The following is a 26,492-nucleotide window of genomic DNA, read 5'->3' as shown; positions in this document are numbered from 1 at the left end:
TCCTTGTAGGTATTACGGCCATACGGAAAGAATCCGTGGAATCTTCGTCTGTAACTGTATCTGGTCTTTGTAGAGCTCCCCAGGCTGTGGCCGGAGATATGTGGATTTCTTGCTGGGCAGGGTCCACCTCAGGTTCCATTTCCGCCCATCTGATGTGGTCGAGATGTCTGCGTTGCAGCCTTGTTCCTGTGTCGACAATCCATGATCGCAGCCCATGACGCTAAACAAGGTTCCCTGGTATCCAGGCCTGGGTGCCATTACAATTGCGTATCCAGACCCTCTGCTGCGGTGTCAATGTTCTGGCTCTTGACAAATACCTGTCTTCGTACGCTGTTCTCCCTTTAAGACGAAGCAAGTCCAGACTCGAGGGAAACTCTCGTCCAAACATCCGAACAGCTGGTGTCTCCCCTGTGCTGGCGCTGACAGTTGAATGCTGATTAAAAGGAAAACGAGCCAGTCGGCACTCAATCGACCCTTGAGTATACTTCCGAAGTGCCGTTTTTGCCTCGGCAATCATTCTCTTCGCCAGGCCATTGGTAGCCGGTTGATATGGTGCACTAGTCATCAGGGTGATACCATTGCTCTTGTAGAAATCCTTAATTTCAGCGGAAACGAAAGTCGCACCATTGTCCGAAACTATCTTTTCCGTGATACCGGACGTGGAAAAGATCCACCTCAGTTCTCGGATTACAGTCTTCGACGAAGCTGAGTGCACGTTCCTCACTTCAAGCCACTTCGTAAATGAGTCCACCACTACAAGCGCCATGAAGCCTCCACCGGTCCCGCAAAGTCCAAGTGAAAGACCTGCCACCGTCGAGAAGCTTCTTCGAAATGATGTACAGGAGCCTTCGCCGGAAGCCTTCTGTTTTCCTGGCAGATGACACAGTCTTGAACCTGACGCTCAATCTCAGAGTCCATGCCCGGCCACCACGTGTAGGCTCTGGCGCAGGCCTTGGCAGCAACGATACCTCTGTGGCCTGCATGGAGCAAGTCCAGAGCCTTCCTTCGGGCTCGGGGTGGAATCACTACACGTGAACCTCTTATTATACCCCAGTTACACTGGCTTTCTCAACCGCGGTTGAGTCGACCACGGTTGAGTAGCGTCAACCGCAGTTGACCCAACCACGGTCGAAACCAGTTACACAGAGCGAATTCACCTCAGTCGAGGCTAGCGCCCCAAACGGACAACATCAGAAGCTACGGAACAGTAAAAAAAGTTTACGCTGAGCAAAAACAGAATTAACTCATGCATAGATGACTTAAACAACATGTAACGTTTATTTAAAACAGTTTAAGCACTATACGTGCAGGCAGTTATGTATGACCTTATTTTTGACAACTTGTTGCAACTATGGCTTTCCGTTTTAACGGAATACGACTGGGCGTTAGCAACATTGTAATTCAATCTGTCTTGTTTTTGTCTTTGTATGCTCGCTCCCGCCGTATTTTTGCCAATTTGTCTTCCGTTTCGTTCGTTTGCTTTCTGAGTTCCACCGTGTATTGTTTTCGTGTTGCTGTATATATCTTGTATCTATTGTGCTCCATCGCGCGTAGCGATGTCACTGAGCAAAGCTACATCCGCGGAGATACAGGGGAGAGACAAGAACTTTTTCCTCTGTTTCGCCCAGCTGCAGTATGAACTGAGACGAAGGCAGTGTGAGCTCAACGCTGTCCATAACGGACTGGACTGCCAACGCCGGAAGAGAAAACGAGCGCAACAACAACTGCAAACCCTGACCACTGTTGCCTTGCGGTTGTGTACAAGACAGAGAGAGCTTCGGAACTACCGCCGTCCAGCGTCGTGGTGGGAGACAACACTCCCAGGACTTCCCGACGACTATTTTAAAAGTGACTTTCGTGTAACTCGGGCCACGTTCAACTACCTGGTTGAAGTATGCCAAAGTATGGCTAAGGCCGACACCCACTTACGGAAAGCGATACCGCTCAGAAAAAGAGTAGCCGTTGCCCTGTATAGGCTGTCGTCATCTGCGGAGGACAGGACTGTCGCGAACTTGTTCGGGGTGAGCAGGTCTTTCGTCAACATTGTCTACAGGGAGTTCTGCGCACAAATTGTCAGTAAACTGGAAGCGCAGTTTGTCAAGCTTCCAACAGACGCTGAGTTGCCAGAGCACCTGCGTCGGTTCGAAGCCGTAACAGGTTTTCCGCAAGGCTTTGGAGCTCTAGATGGCTGCCATATTGAGGTGTGCCCGCCGAAGGACCAGGGCTCAGACTACTACAATTATAAGGGATGGTACAGTGTGATTTTGCTTGCCATTGCTGACCATACCTACAAGTTTTCATATGTGAATGTGGGGTCTCCTGGAAGGAACCACGATTCAGCAGTACTTCAGAGGTCCAGGCTGCCTGCTGTAATTAACAGTACCCTCTTCAACACATTCACAGTGAGCTTGCAAGGTGTGGATGTGGGCCCTGTCATATTGTGTGACCAGGCTTTTCCGCTGCAGCAACACCTAATGAAGTCGTATCCGAACAGGGCTACAAACACACCACAAAAGCAAGAGTTCAACGCCCGACTCTCTGGTGCAAGGCGAGTAGTGGAAAACGCATTTGGAAGGCTGAAAGCGAGGTTCAGGATTCTACACAAGGGACTTGAGTGTGATATTGACAACTGTACCACCATCATCAGAGCCTGCTGCATCCTGCACAACATCTGTGAGGACCTCAATGATGGAGTTGAGCAACAGTGGATTGAAGAGTGCAGACATCTTCCAAGGGAGATGCCACAACATCACACATCTGCTGCTACGGAAAGCGGAGCACATGTTCGTGATGCCATTGCACAGCACCTGTACTGCATGAAGACCACAGCCTAAAGCATGCTGCAGAAGACCCTATCCTGAACGACGGACCATCACCTATCAAAAACGGCCCTTTTCAGGGCCACCAAAAATGCCTACGTCAAAGGCTGCATCTGCGTATAGAACAAACCCTTCAAATTTTTTCTTAGGAATACAGGCCTTTTGCACAAGTGAGCGGGGGTGGTCATAAGCACCCACCTCAAGATAGCTACATTTAAGACATCTTAGTATCTAGAACACAATGACACTCGTATGAATTAAGCTATAACTTGTTGCACATAATTTCCTATCCATGTCGAAACACTATGTACAGTGAACCCTAGTTAACATGCCCATCACAGGTGCGGATTTTGGTCGTAAAACAAATTGTCATACTACCGAGAAAAGCTTTGGCAGTAGAAAAAGCCATATGAGTACTACAGAGATCAACAACGTCAGGTGTCCTGCGAAACCTTGTTGCTACTTTAGTATTCATCACAGTCATCCTGAGATATGTATTAAAGGGGCACTAAACCGATATAAGAGCAATGATGTATCAGTAAGAATATGTTCATTTAACTCTGAAACATATTTCCTTAAATTAGGGAGGTCGACACCAACATATATAGTTGAGCAGTAATTACAAACCGTGTTGCATACTATTTCGACAGCAAACAGGTCCTCCGCGGCTGACCTTGTGGGAGTCCAGGATTGGTTGACGACGCAAAACGTCATTCGGGGAGAACTCTGCCCCGTTTGCTGTAACCAAGTGACGTTTGCTGATGCATTAGACAAAGGGGAGGGTTGAGCTGATTTCACTGTTTGAGCCACTTTTTAAATAGTGAAAGTGCTTGAGCTACACAAAGTCTTCCACATATTTAGGTGGAGGGAAACCCCCTTTAGCAGGGTGTGTTTACATGGCGACAAGACAGCCATTCGAAGCAAATACATGGCTGTAATGAGCAAATGCAAAGCAAGCTAGAAAAAAAGTTAGAGATGGAAGGAAACCGAAAACCGCTTGGGAACCTGATTTTTTTCAAGAACCAGAACGTACCGCAATTCGCCATCGGCAATTAACCAAAACCAAAACCTGAACTGAAAAAAAATGTGATTTCAGTTACCAGTTAGAAATGAAATGCCACAGAGGTTTTAATTATGTAAATATGATTCCAATTAGGAAACCAATTCCTAAAAAAATTACTAAATTTTTATCTTGTTAATGATAATATGCACATGACCAACTGCTTGGTTAGTCTTTTCTCGAGTCTCAAGGATACTAACCTAAAAGAAAGTTCTTTGACAGCGTAAATTTTTGCTGAACTATTCGGCTGAGGGACGTTCGAGAAACATGTCATGTATAGTTATGACCAGCTATACCAGAACTAGACAGAAAATCATCACTCACAGGCTAGAACTAACAGGCTTAACACACTCTGAATTGATGTACAAGTACATGCAACAGCTACTACAAAGAATGAAAGTTTATTATACAGGGTGTGTGCAGATAAGTGACACTTGTGCACTTAACTCCTCGTCTGCTTACCCGACAAGATTCAGTGGCACACAATGGCACATTTATGCGTGCGAAATCTACAAAAAAAATTGTGGGAGCTGTACTAAGCAGAAAAAAATAAACAGTGACGAAAACATCAGTTTCCATGCATTAGAATAAGGCAACATCACGGCCTGAAGTAAGTTGTGTGCACTAGGAACACAACCCATGATTATCCATATGGGACATCGCTTCGGTTTCAGCACAGATTTAGCGATACTTGAATACAACTCTCCTGAGGCTGATATGTTGCCCCAGTCTAATGCACGGATGCTGACATTTTTGTCTGTCAGTTCATTTTTTAAGCTGAGTATGGCTTCCACGATTTCTTTTGTAGAGTTCGCATGCATAAATGCGAGCCACCAGAAGTTCCTCGGGCAAGTAGACAACAAGCTAAGTGCGCAAATGACACTTATCTGCACACACCCTGTACATGAAACTGCAAATTACATATGATGCTGCAAAACATTACGATGCATTAAAATAATTGTTCATCATATGCAGCATTTCCCGCTGCAGCTGGTTTGCCTCTTCCTGAAGGTGTAGGGCTCTTTTCCTCATTTTTCGTTCTTTTTGTCTGCTTTAGCAGCTCTTTTTTCTGCAGCTTTTGAAAGCTGCATCAGCACAGTCTGTTTTTTTTTCTTTTTTTCTGGGAGGTGCTTCCACAGGATCCACGTTCTCCTGTGTCTCCTCCTCAGTCAACACTTCTGGTGGTGCAGAGGCAACTACCTCAGCACCTTCCTCTGGCTCATGGACAACTGGGACCTTGAAAATGAGTAATAATGCATATTAACAGACAGTACAAAAGCTACATTATAACTGAAACATCGCAATGCTAGCATTGGACAGCTATTCTGGCTTTATTGGGCGATCAAGTTAGCTCCTTTGCTACTTTGAACCAGACAGATAGCACCGCAGTGCACAAGCTTCAGGAAGCCGCATGACATTTAGAATCTTCCCTTGTCTTTGCATTACGTAAGCTCATACGCCATCAATTAGTGAACACATCAACAGATCATCCGAAGTTCTTTACGCGAGATTGAGGATTGGACACACATGGCTCACGCATCAACACCTACTCAGAGGTCAGGACCCGCCAGCTTGTGCGCACTGCGGTGACAGCTTGACTGTCTTGCACGTACTGGCATCCTGCCCTCACTTCGAACACCAACGCCAACAGTATTTCACCGCATTCTACAGATACCATGTCCCACTCCACCCAGCCCTTCTACTGGGTGACACCCCTCTTGTGCCGTTTGATAACGTAATCAAATTTTTGACCACGTGTGGGTTTCTTAGTCAGATGTAGATGATAAGCATTGCTCCGCTTTTATCCATTATCACCGAACTCCTCATGTAAATATCTCATTGTCACACTTGTATATAGCTTTTAACTGCCATGCTCGCTTGCTATCGTCATCCCCCTCTCTCTTATCCTGGTCAATCAATCATCGCTCATCGCTCATACCTGTAGATAGGTTTTAACTACCACACTCTCTCTCACATCATCTTTCCCATAATCGTCTCCGACACAGTCAGCATAGTTTTGGCGCTCTATGGCCTTTGTTGCCTTTGTGCCATTAAACACATAATCAATCAATCAATCAATCAATCAATTAGTCTACACGGTCTTTGCACAAGTGTTTATGCCAGATGACAGGTATACCGCATATCATAGGGGTCCTGATGCTAAGAAATGTTGTGTTTTCTTATTCCAAAGCAAATTTGAAGTGCAAAATTTGAAGTCTCACTCCCAGACACAGTTAAAGTTAGGCAACTTGACAAAGTGTGCCAGCGGGAAAGTTCATGAAAGACGCAAACCGTCTTGAGCGAAGAGAGGTCTTCGTGTAGACTTTCACAATTCAAGTTGCGGCTTCAAGTCAAGTCACATCTGCGAATTCCGGGGTAGCAGGCTGAATAAAAATTGGTTTAGGACACAAATGATGCTATACCAGCAGTGGACAGCTGTTTCTGCTTTGGGCAATTGTCAGCAGTGCACAGGTACTATTATAATTACAACTGTATTTCCTGTAACTCGTAGCAGTGAAACGGTTGATTTAGAAGCAACCTCAGTATTTGTTATTCATCATTCTTCTTATCATACATCTTGTGACAGCTGCTTTACGTAACAACATACAAATACAAAGATTACTAAACCAAATATTTACCTTTCAAGATAATCCTATATTTTTGTAAGGTAAAAAAGCATTTTGCACACAAGGTATAACTATTGCTACATAGGGTGTGTCTCCCTTCAAACACATACATTTCTTAAGTGATGTGTACTGATTTCAAAAGAGTGCACCAGCAGCAACGAGTACATATTATATTGGGCTATGAAATAAACTCCCCCATTTTCGTCTCCCCTCATCATCTTGAAGCAGAGCAGTCGGATGCCAAGTTCCACAGAGCATATCAGGTTATCACCCATGCGTAGTGGTTCAGCTTATGGTTCATGACTTCACTGTTCTTGATGGTGAAGCTGTTGTGTGGATGTGTGTAAACGAAGTAGTGTAGCTGTAGTTCAGGCAGCTGGAAATACAGGTTTTCACATGTCACAAGTCGTAACAAATAGTACCAAACACTAAAGAGCCGCAAAATGTCCAAACGCTTTACCTGGATACTTTCTTCCACTAGCGAGAGGTCATTGACGGGAAGTGTCCCCAAAAAGCCGTGAATTTTGCGGAAATATGGCCACGTTATTGCCGCCGAACCAGTTCCGCACCTCGCTAGTGCCCTGCATTTACAAAAACGGGCTTTGTAATTCAGTACTGAACATACAACAGTGCGACAGTTGGTCAGTAGAAGCAAGAATGCGCTATGAACGCCAAACAGAGAAGAAGGTAAATAAGTGCAATGAGATGAAAAGCACCCCTACCTGTATTCTTTCGTCAGGCTCTCTATCTTCATTCTGACTTTGCTTACCTACGAAGGTTGCACCGTGGCAACCCTCGGTTACGGCTGACGCGATGCGGTCATAAATGACTGCATTCCTTTTTTGGCTTCTCAAAGCCCCTAGACTATCTTCCCACAAGTTTAGGAGATGCCTGGTCATTGCATCCGACCAGACGAAACGCTTCTTTTTCGTTTGCTCCATCGTAAAATCGGCTGACGACGCAGACGCAGCATTGGAGGCAGCCATCTTGTCTGTCAGTTCAGTCGGTCAACTGACGGCGAGGAGCTCAGATGAAAGTCAGACTCAACCGTGGTTGAGAGCGCTAGTGTAGCTAGGGTATTACACAGCTGTTATGGGTAGACAACTCAGATGCCAACCGAACGTAAGGCCTGAAACGCGCTTCTGTAAGCTTGTGCACAGTTCCTGCTTGCGCTGCTTTAAACACATCTGAAAGAATGTCATCTTCCCGAGTCCACCCGGCGTCGGGAACTTGGCGCCCCCATCGCGCGGCAGCAGCCGCAGTAGCCCCCTCCTGCACTCACGGTTGGGTCGCCGCAGGAGGGAGACCCCCACGTATAGCTGTGTGTGGCTTTCCCATGTCTGGGGAAAAGGGGATCCTGGTGGTTGAGTGGACCTGGAGGTTGTTTAGGACCCTTCGGGGCCCCTCCGGGAAAGCAACACACCGCTCTAGCCCCTGCTTCCCATAGTCGGGTGGTCCTGGAAGTCCCGGCCAGGATTATTCAGCTAGTCGCCATCTCCCTTTTCATTACTTTCTCTTCCTTGGTCTCCTTCTTTTTCTCCTTTTCCTTTTTTCACATTCTTTAGCGGCAAGGGTCAACCTTGGGCAGTCTTTTCACTCTCCAGGAGCTGCACTAGGGTATAGTGCAGAGGCAAGTGTTAACATGTGGGACACGTTCCCTCGTTGGGCTCGATGGTGGGCGACACACCTGCTGCACCGACCCATTTCTTTCTTCGCGTGGGTTCTTCATCATCAACTGCTCGCACGGGACCAAGGTTTGCACACGGTGCCACATGGCCTGCCCAAAATGAAAATGGCAACCTCGTTGCTGAGCCATTGGGAACTCAGCTGTCAGCGCCGTCAGTCGACGTAAGAAGTATGCATAGGAAGGTATCTCGTGTATATCCCGTTTTAGGAAGGTACTTAAAGCCAAGTGATTGTTGTGACACCACGCACAAGTGGTTTGGAGCCACCCGCGCTACGGCTGTGCGTGGCTTTGCCTCAACTGGGGAGAAGAAGGTTCTGGTAGCTGAGGCAGTGCTGAGTGTTTGGGCCGTTATGGCCCCTCAGTAGAGGCAACATTCCACTTCGGCTGCCGCTACCCCCAGACGGTATGCGCCATTAAATTCCCAATCATCATCTTATAGCCTCCGTTGCTGCTGCGCCATTAAAATACTAATCATCATCATCATCATCCCAATCATCATCATCCCCAGACGGTATCTTCTGAATTACTTCACTTACCTCATTGTCTGAATAGCTTTCCTGAAGTTCTTGTTCGGTTCGGTATATTGTCAACTCCCTTGCCTGGTGATACTCCAAAGTTCCACAACCTGGCTTCATTAAGAAGCAATTTTCGTCCAAAATAATTTCACCTGGTTTTGTAGAACGACTCGTAAACGATATTGAACACCACACAGCACTGCCTGCAGTGGGGTACAAGCCAGTGTTCCAACGATGTTGGCAACGTCTTACCACAGTGAGAACTCACTATCACTAGCCAACACGTGTAGGCATCATCAAGTGTACAGATTTTATAGTTTAACTTTGGAGCAATGCATGACACACAAAAGGATCCACCACTGCTAGTCCACTTTCAGAAATGCACTCAATGTGCCAGTGCTTATCAGACCTTGTGCACATCACAGCTTCCTTTGTTGGAGGCTCCGCATTGCATGCAATGCAACGAGACGAAATCTGTCCTTCACATGCTGATTACATGTCCATCATACGATACACACAGACTTCACCATTTTCACGAGCTGTACACCTACCATACACCTCTACATCCCTCCCTTTTGCTGGGGGATGAGGCTCTCTTACCATTTGAACGGGTTTTTAACTTCTTTCAAGACATTGGCATTTTAACTGCATTGTAGTTTTATTATTTGATTTTTATGTCATTTGATACTGTAACTGTAAAGTCTTGTTTAACTAAATCACTAGACTTTTAACTTGTACTTTTATTACCATTGTCTTGGCGCATTATGGCCTTCGTCGCTTATGCGCCAGGAAAACCTGAATCATCATCATCATCATCCTTGCATCGGAGATTGCCACGTAATTGCATCTTCTTCAGGACTCCTCTTGCTAAAGCAGCTTCCTCCCGTATTCAGATCATGTCACAGCTGCCATATCTCTGCAGTTATAATTGCTGTTTCACACACGCACACACACACTTAGCTTAGTTAGTTAAACTCGCAACTTTATTACTTGCTTTCGGTTACATCATAAAAAGCACAGACAAGTTCCCATCGCGTTCCTCACGGTCGCTGGCATCGTAGATATGTCTTTGCATAGCATGCACATCACACAGACCTGTGCGGCTCCCTCCTTTCGCAAATCTTTCAGCAATCCAGCATGTTAGCACCCATGCAGAAAAGTCAGTTTGAAGTGTGTGCTCTGTGTCGTACCTTATGTCTAACTCCCGGCGTCGGGAACTTGGCGCCCCCATCGCCCGGCAGCAGCCGCAGTAGCCCCCTCCTGCACCCACGGTTGGGTCGCCGCAGGAGGGAGACCCCACGTATAGCTGTGCGTGGCTTTCCCGTGTCTGGGGAAAGGGGAATCCTGGCGGTTGAGTGGACCCGGAGGTGGTTTAGGACCCTTCGGGGCCCCTCCGGGAAAGCAACACACCGCTTTGGCCCCTGCTTCCCATAGTCGGGTGGTCCTGGAAGACCCAGCCAGGATTATTCAGCTAGTCACCATCTTCGTTTTCATTACTTTCTCTTCCTTGGTCTCCTTCCTTCTCTCCTTTTCCTCTTTTCACCTGCTTTGGCGGCAAGGGTCAACCTTGGGCAGTCTTTCCCTCTCCAGAAGCTGCACTAGGGTATAGTGCAGGGGAAGTGTTAACGTGCAGAGCACGTTTCCGTTGTTGGGGTCGGTGGTGGCCGACACGCCACCTGCACTGAAGCACCCACTTTCTTTTATGGACTCAACACAATCCAAAAAACATGATCGGGGCCCCAAGAGGCACCGCACCGAGGCACATCAGCAGCACTCACTTCAATTTTTCTCCTCTGAACCGTGGTATGCAAAGTTCCTTGTTCTGCATGCAGAGGATGGAACAAAGCCACTGTCTAAGATATCTCCTTTCTTAATAGCAAAGGAACTAGAAAAGATCATTGGGAAAACATACAATGTTAAAAAGTTGCCAACAGGAGACTTACAAATCGAAGTCAGCAACAGACAGCAAAGCATGGCACTCCTTTCTCTGAGCAGAATTGGAGACGTGGGAGTCAGTGTTACGAAACACCGGACTCTGAATGTTTTGAAAGGGGTAATATCTGAGGAACAACTCCTTGACTGTTCTGACACTGAGATCCAAGAAGGGCTTAAAGATGAGGGTGTAACAGCAGCCAGGCGAATTGTCATGCGTCGTGATGGTAGGGAAATCCCAACCAAGCATGTGGTCCTTTCTTTTCAGCTACACAGACTTCCTTCCACCGTAAAGGCAGGATATATCAACTGCCACGTCCAACCGTTTGTTCCAAACCCACGACGCTGCTTCAAATGCCAGCGTTTTGGACACGGATCACAGGCTTGCCGTGGGAAGACCACTTGCCCAAAGTGCGCCGGTACCGAGCAAGACCATGTTGTTGAAGCCTGTCAAAAGGAGCTCCACTGTGCAAACTGCAAGGGCAACCACCCCGCCTACTCTCGATCCTGCCCTCGATGGAAGGAAGAAAAGGACATACTTAGAATAAAAGTAACACAAGACATTTCGTACAAAGACGCGAAGACACAGTACGAATTTGCAAACAAGGGCGGTTACGCCGCAGTGGCGCGCAGGGGAGTGGTGCCACTGACAAAATCCGTAGAGACTCAGACTTCTGAGCCTCTACCCCACACTCCCCAAACAAAAGAGAAGCCAGTGGAGAGTTCTTCTCCAGTGGCTCCGGCTGCTTCTGTAGGTCACCAACAGGCCGCGACGGCCTCGAAGGAGGTTGTCGGTGCCCCCTCAGTTTGGGACGGTGTCCCAAGGGACTCATCTCAAACTACGAATCTGAGTATGGAGGTTGACGACGATGACTGCTCGTCGCAGAAGTCAACGTCGAGCCTCCCCAACAGTTCTTCTGAAATGAAAGAACAAAGACAACGTAGAACTGGCAGAGGAAGGGGATGTAACTCGAAGGAAAAGGCAAAGCAACCACCCCCAAGAGTACAGCCCCCCTGAACATACACACAGACAATGCAGATACACTCTCTTCTTCTGTTGCTCAGCATCTTAAATATGGGACAAGTTATCCTTCAGTGGAACTGCCGGCGCCTTTTCCAAAACATTGACGACGTGCATGATGTTTTAGAGAAATACAGGGCAGTGTGTATTTGTTTACAGGAAACATACCTACATGAACACAACCTAAATCCTTTTCGCAGACACACCATTGTCAGGAAGGATCGTGCAGACAGTACACGTGCATCTGGAGGTGTGGCTGTGGTTTTCCCACATTCAATACCCACAAAACATGTTCCACTTGTTACGGACCTCGAGGCAGTAGCAGTTCAAGTATGCCTTGACAGGGTCCTCACAATATGTTCGCTCTACCTGTCACCATCAGTTGTACTAGAACAGAGAGCTTTGGAGAACTTAATTGATCAACTTCCTCAGCCATTTATGATCCTTGGTGACCTGAATGCACACAACCCCTTGTGGGGTAGTGCAAGAGTGGATAGGCGAGGAAAAATGTTGGAGAGGGTGCTCTTTTCAAGGCCTATTTGTCTACTGAACACAGGCTTACCCACATATGTACATTCTTCGACTCAAAGTTTTTCTTGCTTAGATATTTCACTGTGCAGTCCCTCTCTCTTTCATTCTCTTCACTTGACAGTTGAACAGAACCTGCATGGAAGTGATCACTTCCCCGTGGTTATAAAATTCCGTGGTCACACAAACTCGCTGATGACACGACCGCCACGATGGAAACATTCCGAGGCAGACTGGAACTTGTTCCAAACAGAGGCCAGTCTTGCGCCTTCGTCCTTTGAACGCATGTCTGTTGAAGAGGCAAATAACACTATTACCAGCATAATCGTACACGCTGCTGAGCAGTCCATTCCTCAGACCTGGCCGTCTTCCCAGGCGTCCCAAACCCTGGTGGACAGATGAATGCGCAAAGGCACGCAAAGCACAGAACAGAGCGTGGGGTATCTTTAGGAGGTACCCCACTGGGACAAACCTCCTTCTTTTCAAAAGAGCTCGTGCTAGGGCACGTTGGACACGGCGACAAGCCAAAAAACAGTCTTGGAGCACTTTTGTGTCATCTTTAAACACAAACACCCCATCTAAAGTAGTATGGGACAGGCTTAAGAAAATTAAAGGTGACTATACTAGTTTTTCTATCCCTTTGCTTCAGGTGAATGGGGCAGCCTGTCAGAGTGCGGACGAGCAAGCTAATGTCCTTGGCGAGCATTTTTGCAACGTGTCGAGCTCGTCCCACTACAGTAGTGACTTCTTAAAGCTTAAAGAACGTGCTGAGAAGCAGCACATCCCTTGTAGATCAGGCGACAGGTGTGCTTATAACAAGCCATTTACAATGACAGAACTGTTGAGGGCCTTGTCTGCTCGAAAAAACACAGCACCAGGACCAGACAGAATCACCTATTCAATGCTAGTACACTTGCCACGCGACTCTCTATCCAGTCTTCTTGACTTCTTTAACCTAGTCTGGCGAGAAGGTCAGCTTCCTTCCCAGTGGAAAATGGCAACCATCATCCCTCTCCTAAAGCCAGGAAAAGATGAATCGGATCCATCGAGTTACAGGCCAATCGCACTGACCAGTTGCCTGGGTAAAACATTTGAGCGGATGGTAACTGGTCGTGCTATGTACTTCCTCGAAGAAAATCAGTGCTTAGACAGGTATCAGTGTGGCTTTAGGGCTGCACGATCAACATCAGATCACCTGTTGAGGCTGGAAACCACAATAAGAGAAGCATTTATCAGGAGACAACACTGTGTGTCATTGTTTTTCGATCTAGAAAAGGCTTACGACACAGCGTGGCGGTATGGCATACTTAGGGACTTGCATGTTCTAGGAATTCGTGGTCGTCTGTTTCGCTGTATCGCCAATTTTCTTGAAGGACGGACATTCAGGGTTCAGTTAGGCACTACAATCTCTCAAGCATTCACACAAGAGAATGGTGTTCCCCAAGGAGCTGTTCTCAGTGTCACCCTATTCATAATCAAAGTGAACTCTCTTGTCCGTGTCCTACCTCCATCCATTTCATATTCACTTTATGTAGATGACTTGCAGATATCTTGCTCTTCTTCCAGTCTTGCTGTCTGTGAGCGTCAGCTACAACTTGCCGTTAACAAGCTGTGCAAATGGGCATGCGAAAATGGATTTAGATTTTCACCCAGCAAGACTGTTTGTGTACCTTTTTCACGACGCAGGGGCCTCTTTGCTGAGCCAGAACTTAAAATGAATGGTCAGGATATCACTGTTCAGGACGAGCATAAATTTCTTGGCGTTAACTTTGATAAAAAGCTAACCTTCTCTTCCCACGTGAAGAACTTGAAAGCAAAATGCTTAAAGTCTCTGAACATACTTAAAATTGTATCCCACAGATCATGGGGTGCAGACCGTCAAACCCTTCACCGTATATATAGCAGCACTGTTCGTGCCAAGTTAGATTACGGGTGTTTCGTTTACGGATCGGCACGCCCATCCGTCTTGAAGGCTCTAGACGCTGTGCACCACCTCGGGTTAAGGCTAGTGCTTGGGGCTTTCAGAACCACTCCAGTCCAGTCTCTTTACGTACAGTCAAACGAGTGGTCTCTGGAAACACGCCGTTTTTATCTTGGAGCTTCATATAGCGTGAGAATTAGGGGGCACTCTCAACATCCTGCTTTGGCCTGCATAAAAGGAACTCGCTTTAAGCAGCTTTTTGAGAACAAGCCCCATGCGGTAGCCCCGTTCAGCATGCGACTCCAACATAATGTTGAGAACTATGCTTTCACCTGTTTTACCTTACCTTCAGTAGACTGTAGCAAGATGGTTCCCCCTTGGCAACAACCCGTTGCGTGTGATGTAACTCTTCTAAAGTACAACAAACAGGAAACCCCTGCAGCAGAAATCATGCATGAATTTGAAGACCTGAAAGAAAGCTTTGGTGATCATGTTGAGATTTACACGGATGCATCGAAATCCAACGTTGGGGTGTCATGCGCCATGATATCTGGCACATGCACAAAGTCACACAATTTAAGTGCTGTTTTATCGATCTTTAGTTGTGAGATGTACGCTATTTTTGTAGCACTCAATCACATTCTTCAGGAACACGTTGTGACGTCAGTGATATACTCAGACTCCCTCAGCTCTCTGCGTGCAATCAGTAGTCTTGCAACACACAAGAACCTACTGGTCAGGCGGGCACGGTACCTAATGAGTCTCATACAAGAAAAAGGGTACAGCTTGAGGCTATGCTGGGTGCCAAGCCACGCCGGCATTCGCGGAAATGAGAAAGCTGATCGTGCAGCTGCAGCTGTCCGAGGAAATGACATCACACCTTTTGAAATTCCGTCTAGTGACCTGATGCTGCAACTCAAGAAAGACATCAACAAGAAATGGCAGGGTTTCTGGGCAACACAAACACACAACAAACTTCATACAGTCAAACCTCATGTTGGCGAATGTGTTCAACTTTTTCCAAAGCGACATCATGAGGTCCTATGGAGTCGACTGAGGCTAGGGCACACCTTTCTCACTCATGCACATCTTTTACGGCGAGAGGAAGCACCCGTGTGCACAAGGTGCGGAGCTGACCTTCCCGTTTTACACCTGCTCATCACTTGCCCTTTGTTTGAGGAACATCGTAAGCAGTATTTCCCTTTCTTTTATGGCCACTATTTGCCTCTTCACCCATCACTTTTGCTGGGTGATGAGGCTCTCGTTCCCTTTGAAAATGTTTTAAATTTTTTTAGAGAGGTGAATGTAATCAACCAGTTGTGAAGTTTTAGTTCACCAGTTTTACCTTCCAATTTACACAGAAGTGTAGTTACACAACTGTCCTTTTAATTAAATCACTATGCTCTTAACATAACCCATTCATGTATCATCATCTTATTTGGCGCACTATGATCTCAGTTGTCGCTGCGCCATTAAACTTACAATCAAATCAAAATCAAATCCTTCTCCTGTGGAACGAAAGAAATAAACTGAGTGCCTAAACGTTGTACAGTTCCATGGCATCGGAAAAATTGAAGACAGTGTCTAAATACCCTGAAAATTTTCACACCAACATACGACATGCTCAAAGTTTCACAACTTATAGTAACCGCGTAAGTCTATAACTGTGCTAACGCATGACATTGTGAACACCGCCATAAGCTTCGCGCTCACCAAGGCGCAAACGGTGATGATGAACATAAACCACAAATCATACCATTCTTGGGTCCAGAGATTGTCAAGTCGATGTCGGTGTCCAGAAGGCAGTCAGTGTCGGGTGTCCATAATGGTGCACTAATTCACTTCAACAAATGGTGTCATAGCTTTTTCTTTTATAATTAAGCTTGCATCAATCGGAAGAGAATTTCATCCTTGCATGTAGACGAGGCTGTAGATGCCAGCATTTCAGTTCTCTAGTGCCAGACACGGCGTATACGCGTCGGCGAACGTTCAATAGTCGATACATCGCGTCTGCCGGCATGCTAATTAACAAGAATACGCCAATTAACTTGGAAGACCAGGAAAGCCTTAGAATGCTCAGATACGGGCCAACGCAACTCGTAAATAACGCACGAAATGGCAGTGAAACCGAAAGCGGTCTTCTCAGAGCGCAAGAAAAAGATAGCTGATAGGAGTACGCGTAGACTACATTGTGGAATCTGATAAAATGACTGGGTCAAGGGCTCACGTTACAGTAATATAAAAGAGCTTTTCTTCCAACCTTTCTGTCGCTTTCCGCTGAGCGCTTTCAGTTTCGCTGTCTCATTTGCATACGCATTATAAGTGATAAAGAAGAAACAATTACTACTTTTGTGGTATTTGAGTTAGAAACAGGTGCTACATAACAAGTAGCACCCGTTTTTAGTGCGCAGAAAGGCTCGCTTATCGCTCTTCGCGCTTTCACTTATCGCTTTCCTTGTGACGCGACCTATTTCCATAAAAAAATCACTGTGTATATGCAGGGTGCGTCATTAAAAACTTCAACCGCTTCATAAGGCGAGCGATATACGGAAACCAGAGGCGAAATATTTTTGTGAGTTACAAACTGCTTGTAACGCGAGCCTCACAAAGATAACTTCCGGTTTCCGTTCATATAGGAAGAATTCCGCCTGTTTTACTTGTAACTCAACTCAGATGCTACATGCGTTATCTACTTTTGCGGATTCTGAAGTATATGACCGCGTCAACGAAATTCAAGATGGGAAACACAATTCAGTCACAGACCTGTGTCTCTTGGGCACTGGTCGTCTCTGGTGGGGCAAGGTTGCTCTGGCTTGCCCTTGGCGTGCATGCACTTTGCAGGAACAGGAGGTCGGAATAGTGCTTCCATTTGGGCACATAAATGTCGTCGGTCCCCTGTCCCGACCGGCGACTGCTCAGGACCTTGTTGTGTTCCCGGTTAAACTGTGTTCGTAAGTTTCCCCATTTCTTCATTATCTTGGGAACTGGAAATGGGGAAGTGGCTGTACCATACACAGATGTGTGCTTATGGAATATGAAACTCACTACTGAATCGGCCTTCTAATTCGTCTGCACTCTTCTGTAGCACCTTTCCTTGACGTCCTTTCTGTGGAACTGAAATAAATGCTTCACATTCCATATTTCGGGGCACTCTGCAATAGCCTGAAGGATGGTCTTTTCATTCTCAAATGAAAATTCCACCCCTGCGCCTTCCATCGTACAGCACCACACGAACCGAAAGCAAAAACTTCTACCGCACCTCTGATTCTGTGCTTTTGCACTACAGTCATGACTTCCGATTTCCTGACGGTAATCCTTTCCCACGTTTGACAGTTTTACAACAGGGGGCTCACCTTGAGAGTGAGGGTCGACGGTATGAAAAAAAAAAAAAAAATCGGCACCTTTCAGCACCGAAAAACAAAGAAAAGTAGCGCTCGTTATTCTTTTATCGCTCTCTTCACCAAGGGATCTGCAGCGATTAAAAAGTACACTGTGCTATACAATATACGTTTTTGTTGTTGTTGTTGTTGTTGGTCGCTCAACGCTGAACGCTTCCCAGAATGAGCGACAAAAGGAAGCCGGAGACTACATTTGTGGCACGAAAACAAAGACGGATATCTACCAGCTCGCCACTATCTTCGCTATCTTGTCATTTCGCTTTTGTTCTCTCTATGGAGCATATTGCACTGAATAAACACGCACAGACGCAGTGTATGCGAGTGTCGATTTTACTTACAGAGCAATAGAATAAAGTCGGGTGATATCTTTTTGGCATTTGCATTAAAACACCGATAAAAAAAAACTGTCGTAAAATATATAGACGCCCTGTATAAAGCTGTCGGAATCGCCTCCAAAGCATGATATACTCCATCTGCCCACAAACTAAATTTGTTCAAAATGACGGGAAAATGTCTGGCCTCTTTGTACTGATCTTGACGCGATCTAGCACACAGAGAGACAAAACTAAAATGGAAGGAAACACAGACAGCCGATGATGGCAACTGCTCCGAATTTATTGAATTTTTTTGCGGACACTTCCATGTCCGCGGACACTAAAAAAGAAGATATGCGAAGAAAAAACCCCACAAAAAGAGAGCAGTTTTACTCCCCTACAACATGCAGAATTAAGGAAGAAAATGGAACTCTGAAAACCCAGAGCTTCACGAGATAATCGAAGATCCGTCCCCATGTCGGCGAAAAAACTCTGCCGTCTCCCAAAATTAGCAACACGATCGGCCAACTCGCATTTCGGCCGACTTTGTTGGCAGATAAATCGGTGAACGCAGTCACACTGGGCCGACTTGCTCGGTTTTTTGTGTCAGTAGTCGTTGGCGGTCCAATGTGACATCGAAATCGGCCAACTCTCTGTCTGCCGACTGTTGGTGTCGGCATCGGGCATCGGTATCGTGTTGGTGTCGGCGGTCGATGAAGAAAAAGTCGTTCCAGTGTGACACGGGCATAAGTAATTTGGGGGGGGGGGTGCTCTGGCAGGGGCGTCCTGGTGGTTATATTGGCATAAATGTTGGTGTTTGCCTCTTCAAAGTCTCTAGTTCTGCCTGGGCCTGTTCTGCCTCAGTTTTTAGTTCCTCACATCTTCTCCGCAGTTCCACCCTGCAGCCGTTATAGCCCTAGCAGCTTTTGCGCCAAAAAAAACCAAATCATCATCATCATCATCAACCACCCTGCGGCCGGCCTCTTTCATCAGGGTCATTTCCAGGAATCGGATGGTCTCCGCGTGTTCGAAGAACATCTCTCTGGTGATCCTCTTTGTGTCGGTGGGTATTGAACTCTCTATGTCGATACAGGCCTCTTGTAGATGTTTGAGTCGCTGAAAGACATCAATTTTTTTGTGAGTCCTGGAGCCCTGGGGATCCTATCTCGTTCCCTGCGTCAGGGGTCGTCTGTGGCATGGCCGTGAGGCAGCCAGCCTCGCTTTCTCTGGAGTTCTGGTTTTGTGTAGTGGCTGCGGTCTGCCAGGCGCCTTCGGGCACCTAAGTCAGTCTCTGGTTAGTTTGGTAGAGCCCAATGAGTATACTTGTCGAACGCTTCTTGGACTTGGCTCCTTTGCCCCGCGTTATGCATTTTGTTGTTGATGACCTGTCTCTTGGTTACTAGTTCATCTAGTCCTTCCACCGGTGGGAGATGTCTCTCTGCCATTGAGGGGTTAGCTTTTAAGTCTCGAGACTCTTTTGTCGGGTGGACTGGCTCCCCGTGGGTGCTGTCTTCCAGTGTGTTTCGCATCTTTGCATTGCAGGGGCATTAAGGGGTGTTTTGCAGGGTTTCTGGGGCAGGGTTTGCAAGGCGTTGCGGGGGTGTTTGCAGGGGTGTTGGGTGCTTTCACCTGAGGTCCTTACTTGGTTTCTGTGGCAGCGCGGTTTGTGTTTCCTAGTGTGGGCGCTGAGACCGTGTTTGGGCGGCACGTGGGATCGCCTGGCTGGCAACAGAATCTCAAATTCTGGTTTAAATACAATATATTGGGGTCTATTGCCTCTATTTTTGTGCGGTTTGGATTTTCATGGTTGTGGCGTTGAGCGCTTTCATTTCATGCCCTTATCGACCGTCTAGGACTGTGTTGACCGACCCCCGCAGGGGGCATCAACGTACGCGGATGTTTGGTGAGTGGCGCCACCACGGACCCCAGCCCCCAGTCCCAAGGTGTTATCCGTACCGTGCCGAGGGGATTTAAGGTGAAGGGTAGAAACCTTGAACGGTGGCAGTCGGGGTTTTGGTCAAGCCCCGGCTGATGGGTTGTAACAACTCCGGGACCTTCCCACATGTATGGACATGAAGTGTGGGCGACTTCAAGGAATGTCCGTGTATCAAACCTGCATGGTTAGAAACTCAAACTCCTCAAAGATCGCGGCCGCCAAACGGCCGCGGACCGAAGACCTTTCAATTGTAACCAAGGGCTTCAGCCCAAAGTACCTTGTTCTTACATCTACCAGCAAAGATGGAAAAGAAAAATGCACACCATTAGGAAAAATGTCGCCTTTCTTTATCGAAAAGGCTATAAGATCACTTTCAAAGCATATCACAGAAATCAAGAAAATGAGATCTGGGGACATACTAGTGAAATGTACATCAGAAGCAGACTGCAACTACATACTGAATGCCAAAGAAATGATGGGGACACCCATTGCAGCCTCGTTGCACAAAACACTAAATACTTGCAGAGGAGTTATATCAGTTTCAGAACTGATAGATGTGCCAACAGAAGAGATCTTGGAAAATCTAAAAGAACAGGAGGTCATTGATGTGCGAAAGATAAAGATCCGCAAGAATAATGAGTACATCACTGCTAGAAACTTAGTCGTCACATTTGATCAACCTACACTCCCCGAGAAGCTTAAGATTGGATACCTCTCAGCAGAAGTTAGGCCGTATATTCCAAATCCTTTGCGCTGCTTCAGGTGTAATAGATTCGGGCATGCGGCTGATGCCTGTCGAGGTTCACCTTGCTGTGCACGCTGTGGCCAACCCCAGCATGAAACAAAGGATTGCAAGTGTTCTTGTAGTTGTGTTAACTGCTCAGGGGACCACCCAGCATACTCCCGATCATGTCCGAAATGGAAGCTTGAAAAAGAAATACTACACATCAAGGTGACACAAAACTTAACGTACCCTGAGGCAAGAAAGAAAGCATCTCCGTTTATCTTTGAAAAATCGTTCGCTTCCGTAATAAAAGAAAAGCCCAAAATGGCGACATGTGCAATTCAAACTGAGATAGAATCAGTACCAAATTCACAAGAAAAGCAAACCGACACTATTTTTCCTCCCACACAGAGCAGCACACCTACAGTGCTGCTTACCACCTCACATTCCCACATGGAAGGTTCCATGGAGTGGAATGATGAGGACTCGAGCTCTGAACTGTCCTTTGCCAGTTTGAGCTCACAACCACAAAGAAAGCATAAAGCTGGCTTGTCTGCCAGCGGCTCACTTCCTGATATTTCCGACAAAGAGCTGGCAGAAGCCAGAAAGAAAGCTCCAAGGCAGAAAATAACTGCACCCAAAAAGACATGATCAGGCATCATCACACATTAGGACACTTACTGGGCTGCTACTTCCTGGCATATTTGCTTTGTAACACATATGCTATGGGTCAGTCAGTTCTCCAGTGGAATTGCCGGGGATTCACTTCCAACATAGATGATGTTAACAATCTTCTTGACAGGTACGACATACTCTGTTTTTGTTTGCAAGAGACATACTTAAATACGAAACATGAAAACCCAATCCGTCATTGAAATATCTTCAGGAAAGATCGTACAGATGCCACTCGTTCATCAGGTGGTGTGGCTATACTAACACCAAAATCCCTTCCTACCAAAAGCTTTCCACTTGTAACAGATCTGGAGGCTGTGGCAGTCCAGATTTCCTTCCAAAGGATCATCACTGTCTGCTCCTTGTACCTACCTCCAAATATCAGAGTGAAAAAGAGGGAACTGGAAGATTTATGCAACCAACTGCCGTCACCGTTTCTAATCCTAGGTGACCTCAATGCGCACAACCCTTTGTGGGGCAGTGCAAGAGCTGACAGACGAGGAAAGATGATAGACGACGTCTTACTTAATACCTCTCTTTGCCTCCTAAATACAGGCACTCCAACTTACGTAAATGCAGCTACACAGGCCTTTTCGGCAACAGATATATCGTTGTGTAGCCCATGTCTCTTTCAGTGCATAGTCTGGGAAGTGGATGAGAACCCATATGGTAGTGACCACATCCCGGTGGTCCTAAAATTCCGTGTTAATTCAGTTAGTTTAACGACACGTCCACCGCGATGGAAGTTGTCACAGACAGATTGGACTTTATTCGAAAAAGAAGCTAATCTTGTGCCGTCATTCTTTGGATCTTTATCTGTTGAGCATGCAAATGATGTTGTAACAAGCACCATCATAAATGCAGCTAGAAAGTCCATTCCACAAACAACTGATCTCGTCCCCAGGCGTCCTAAACCTTGGTGGACTAGTGATTGTGAAAAGACTCGCAAGGAACAAAATCGTGCTTGGGGAATCTTCCGAAGGTACCCGACTGCAGCAAATTTACTTACATTTAAGAAAACTCGGGCTAAAGCACGTTGGACCCGACGGCAAGCTAAGCGAGAATCGTGGAGGAATTTTATATCATCCCTAAACAATAACACACCTTCCAAAGTTGTATGGGACAGACTCAATAAGATCAAGGGTGATTACGCAAGCTTCTCTGTTCCATTACTGCAAATAAGTGGTACACCCTGTCAGGGCATAGAGCAACAGGCAGACGCGCTCGGTGAACACTTCCAAAATATCTCAAGCTCGTCACACTATAGCAATGAGTTCTTGAAAATCAAAAAACAAGCTGAAAAACAGAATATTCCAAAGGGAACAGGTGACAAGTATGCATATAATATGCCGTTTACGATGACTGAACTGTTAAAAGCATTATCATCATCAAAAGTCACAGCTCCTGGACCACACCGCATCACATATTCGATGCTCTGTCGACTGTCAAGGGAATCACTAGAGGGCCTTCTTCAATTCTTCAACGTCGTTTGGAAAGAGGGTCACCTTCCTTCCCGTTGGAAGGTTGCAACCATTATCCCCTTCTTAAAACCAGGGAAAGATCCATCAAATCCATCAAGCCACAGACCTATAGCACTCACAAGTTGTCTTGGAAAAACTTTTGAGCGTATGATAAACAATCGTCTCGTTTATTACCTTGAGGAAAACGAATGTCTAGACCGTTACCAGTGTGGGTTCCGGGCTGCGTGCTCAACTACTGATCATCTCGTGCGGCTGGAAACAGTTATTAGGGAATCGTTTGACAGAAGGCAACATTGCCTCTCTGTCTTTTTCGACTTAGAAACCCCGCAGGGGGCACCAGCTTCGGCTGGTGTTTGGTGAGTGGCGCCACCACGGACCCCAGCCCCCAGTCCTAAGGTGTAATCCGTACCGTGCCGAGGGGATGTGAGGTGAAGGGTAGAAACCTTGAACGGTGGCGGTCGGGGTCTTGGTCAAGCCCTGGCCGATGGGTTGTCAAAACTCCGGGACCTTCCCGTATGTATGAGTATGAAGTACGGGCGACTCTTTGGAATACTCGTTTCAACAAACCTGTATGGTTAAACACTTCTCTTCCCTTCCGATCGGGGGCGGCAAACGCCCCCGGACCGGTGTCTCGAAATCTAATGCTCAATTTTTTCTGTCGAAATACATAGTCTTGTCGGCTACTTCTCCGGAAGAAGAAAAAAGTACACCACTTGGGAAAATGTCGCCCTTCTTTATTGAGAAGGCAGTGTCTTCCCTCTCCAACCACATCACCGAAATCAAGAAACTGCGATCTGGTGACCTTCTCATCAAATGCACATCAGAGACAGACTGCAAAAAGATACTGAACGCCCGAGAAATGCTTGGTATCCCCATATGTGCTTCCTTGCATAAGACCTTGAATACGTGTCGTGGTGTGATAGCTGTTGCTGAGCTGATCGATGTCCCAGTAGAGGAGATCCTTGAAAACCTAAAGGAGCAGGCAGTAATCGATGTTCGAAAGCTTAAGATAAGGAAAAACAATGAATATATTACCACCAGAAATGTTGTCCTTACTTTCAACCGTCCTTCACTGCCTGATAAATTGAAAGTTGGATATTTGTCTGCGGAGGTCCGTCCGTATATCCCAAACCCTCTTCGTTGCTTTAAGTGCAACCGTTTTGGGCACGCTGCTGATGCCTGCCGTGGGTCGTCGTGCTGTGCTCGTTGTGGCCAGCAGGGCCATGATACGAAAGAGTGTAGAGGGCCTGATTGTTGTGTGAACTGCACTAATGATCACCCCTCTTACTCGAGATCCTGCCCTAAATGGAAATTAGAAAAGGAGATTTTACGTATCAAGGTTATTGAAAACATCAGTTACCCCGAAGCAAGGAAAAGAGTATCCCCTTTCATCACACCGAGATCCTTCTCGGCAGTGCTTCAACAGAAACCAAAGATGGTAACTGTACACACGCAAACAGATGTTCCACATAGTAACCAACTATCAGCAAGTGAAGATGGGGTAAAAAAGAAGCCCCAAGATGAAACTACGGTAGTGACTGCGACAGCAGTCCTACCCTCGTCATCACCCTCCATGGAGGCGGGCTCTATGGAGTGTGATGATGATTCGAGCTCGGAGCTCTCCTTGGGGAGCACGAGCTCACCATTTCTGACACCCGCACGAGGAAACCTCTCGAGGAGTGGTTCTCTCCCCGAGATATCGGAGAAGGATTTGGCGGAGGCCAGAAGAAAACCCCCGAAGCCAAGGATTACTCCTCCCCAGAGGAGTAAGACCTAGGAGACATGGGAAATGGAAATCCTTCTTTCTGGTCGACATAACAAATTATTGTACGCACGTTTCTCAGTTCTGTACTTCTGATGGGCCACACAATCCTCCAATGGAATTGTCGTGGGTTGCTTTGCAACTTGGACGATATTCATGATCTTTTTGAAAAGTACAATGCAATATGCTTTTGTGTCCAAGAAACATACCTAAATGCACATACACAAAATCCATTCCGAAGGTATAACATTTTCCGGAAAGATCGAACTGACACAACCCGTGCATCCGGTGGAGTAGCCATCATTACCCGTGGGGCTGTTCCAGCAAAAGAGGTCCCTTTGGTGACAGATCTGGAAGCTGTTGCAGTACAAATTTGCCTTGATAGAATTTTAACAATATGTTCGATTTATCTCCCACCTGCAACAGCAATTACGCAAACACACATTGAAAACTTGTGTGGCCAGCTTCCATCTCCTTTTATTCTTGCTGGTGATTTTAATGCTCATAACCCCCTTTGGGGTGGTGCCAGAGTTGATCCCCGAGGAAAGATGTTAGAAAGGATTATATTGTCATCAGCGCTTTGTCTACTGAACACAGGTGTACATACCTATGTACACACCGCGACACAATCCTTTTCCTCTTTGGATCTTAGCTTCTGTAGTCCGTCCCTTTTTCAAGATCTGACATGGACTGTAGAGGATAACCCTCACGGGAGTGACCATTTCCCTGTGGTTATGAAATTTTTGCACACTGTAAATTCTTTATCGAGTCGACCTCCCAGATGGAAACTTGAACATGCTGATTGGGGAAACTTTTCAGAAAATTGTGACCTATCCTTAATTCCTTTTGATGAGATAAGGATTGAGGAAGCTAGTAACTTAATCACAAACATCATCCAACAAGCAGCTACTCAATTCATACCGCAAACGTCTCACCATCTACCGCGACGACCAAAGCCGTGGTGGACGATTGAGTGTGAGGAGACTAGAAAACTTCAAAACCGTGCGTGGAATAGATTTCGGCGGTACCCCACTACCCAAAATCTTCTGCTCTTCAAAAGAGCAAGAGCAAAAGCCAGATGGACAAGGAAACAAGCCAAGCGGTCCTCTTGGCAAAACTTTGTATCATCTTTATCCCGCGATACCCCATTCAAGGTGGTTTGGGACAGGCTCAGAAAAATTAAAGGTGAATACACAAATTTTTCCATTCCCTTGCTGCAAATCAATGGCCGCTCATGTGAAAGCTTACAAGAACAGGCAAATGTGCTTGGTGAACACTTTGAGAGCGTTTCAGGTCCTTCGCATTATAGTGCAGACTTTCTTAAACTCAAAAACATTGCCGAGAAACAGAAAATTAGAATGAATGGTGGCGATGACCATTCATATAACCAGCCGTTCAGTATGGTGGAGCTTCTGCGAGCTTTATCCTCTACAAAGGCGACTGCACCTGGCCCAGATAATGTCATGTACCCTATGCTTCACCATCTGTCGGACGAGTCAAAGGCAATTTTGTTACACTTTTTTAATCGGGTGTGGGTAGAAGGGGCATTACCATCATCTTGGAAAATCGCTACAGTTATTCCACTTCTAAAAGCTGGCAAAGAACCATCTTGTCCGAGCAGTTACAGACCCATCGCTCTAACGAGCTGTATAGGCAAGACCTTTGAACGAATGGTCAATGGTCGCCTTGTCCATTTTCTTGAGGAAAACAAATGTCTATCAACACTACAATGTGGTTTCAGGGTGGGGCGTTCCACAATGGATCATCTCATTCGTTTAGAAACGACCATACGTGAGGCGTTTGTTAGAAGGCAGCACTGTTTATCTGTCCTTTTTGACTTAGAAAAGGCGTATGACACTGCATGGAGGTATAGTATTCTTCAGGACATCTATTCTTTCGGCATAAGGGGACGCCTACTTAGATGCATTGCTGATTTTCTTCAAAACAGAAAATTCATGGTCCGGCTGGGCACTGTGTTGTCTCGTCCTTTCTGTCAGGAGAACGGAGTCCCGCAGGGATCTGTTCTCAGTGTTACTTTATTTTTAGTCAAAATCAACTCAGTGGCATACGCCATCCCACCTTCGATATCGTATTC

At 46.4% G+C, this 26,492-nt stretch overlaps 4 protein-coding genes across 4 annotated transcripts; 3 read left to right on the top strand and 1 right to left on the bottom strand.

Moving 5' to 3' along the window:
• Positions 1–220: 220 nt before the first annotated feature.
• LOC135388991 (uncharacterized protein K02A2.6-like) lies at positions 221–766 on the bottom strand. The gene has a single exon (XM_064618890.1). The coding sequence runs from the start codon at positions 764–766 to the stop codon at positions 221–223; it is 546 nt and encodes a 181-aa protein (XP_064474960.1).
• Positions 767–1,556: 790 nt separating this feature from the next.
• Positions 1,557–2,834, top strand: LOC135388982 (putative nuclease HARBI1). The gene has a single exon (XM_064618879.1). The coding sequence runs from the start codon at positions 1,557–1,559 to the stop codon at positions 2,832–2,834; it is 1,278 nt and encodes a 425-aa protein (XP_064474949.1).
• A 7,846-nt stretch (positions 2,835–10,680) lies between these two features.
• Positions 10,681–11,658, top strand: LOC135388973 (uncharacterized). The gene has a single exon (XM_064618867.1). The coding sequence runs from the start codon at positions 10,681–10,683 to the stop codon at positions 11,656–11,658; it is 978 nt and encodes a 325-aa protein (XP_064474937.1).
• An 11,698-nt stretch (positions 11,659–23,356) lies between these two features.
• LOC135388963 (uncharacterized) lies at positions 23,357–24,412 on the top strand. The gene has a single exon (XM_064618857.1). The coding sequence runs from the start codon at positions 23,357–23,359 to the stop codon at positions 24,410–24,412; it is 1,056 nt and encodes a 351-aa protein (XP_064474927.1).
• Positions 24,413–26,492: the final 2,080 nt, after the last annotated feature.

The sequence above is a fragment of the Ornithodoros turicata genome, chromosome 1 (genome assembly GCF_037126465.1).
Source record: "Ornithodoros turicata isolate Travis chromosome 1, ASM3712646v1, whole genome shotgun sequence".
Taxonomy (NCBI): domain Eukaryota; kingdom Metazoa; phylum Arthropoda; class Arachnida; order Ixodida; family Argasidae; genus Ornithodoros; species Ornithodoros turicata.
This window is presented reverse-complemented; position numbering and strand designations above follow the sequence as displayed.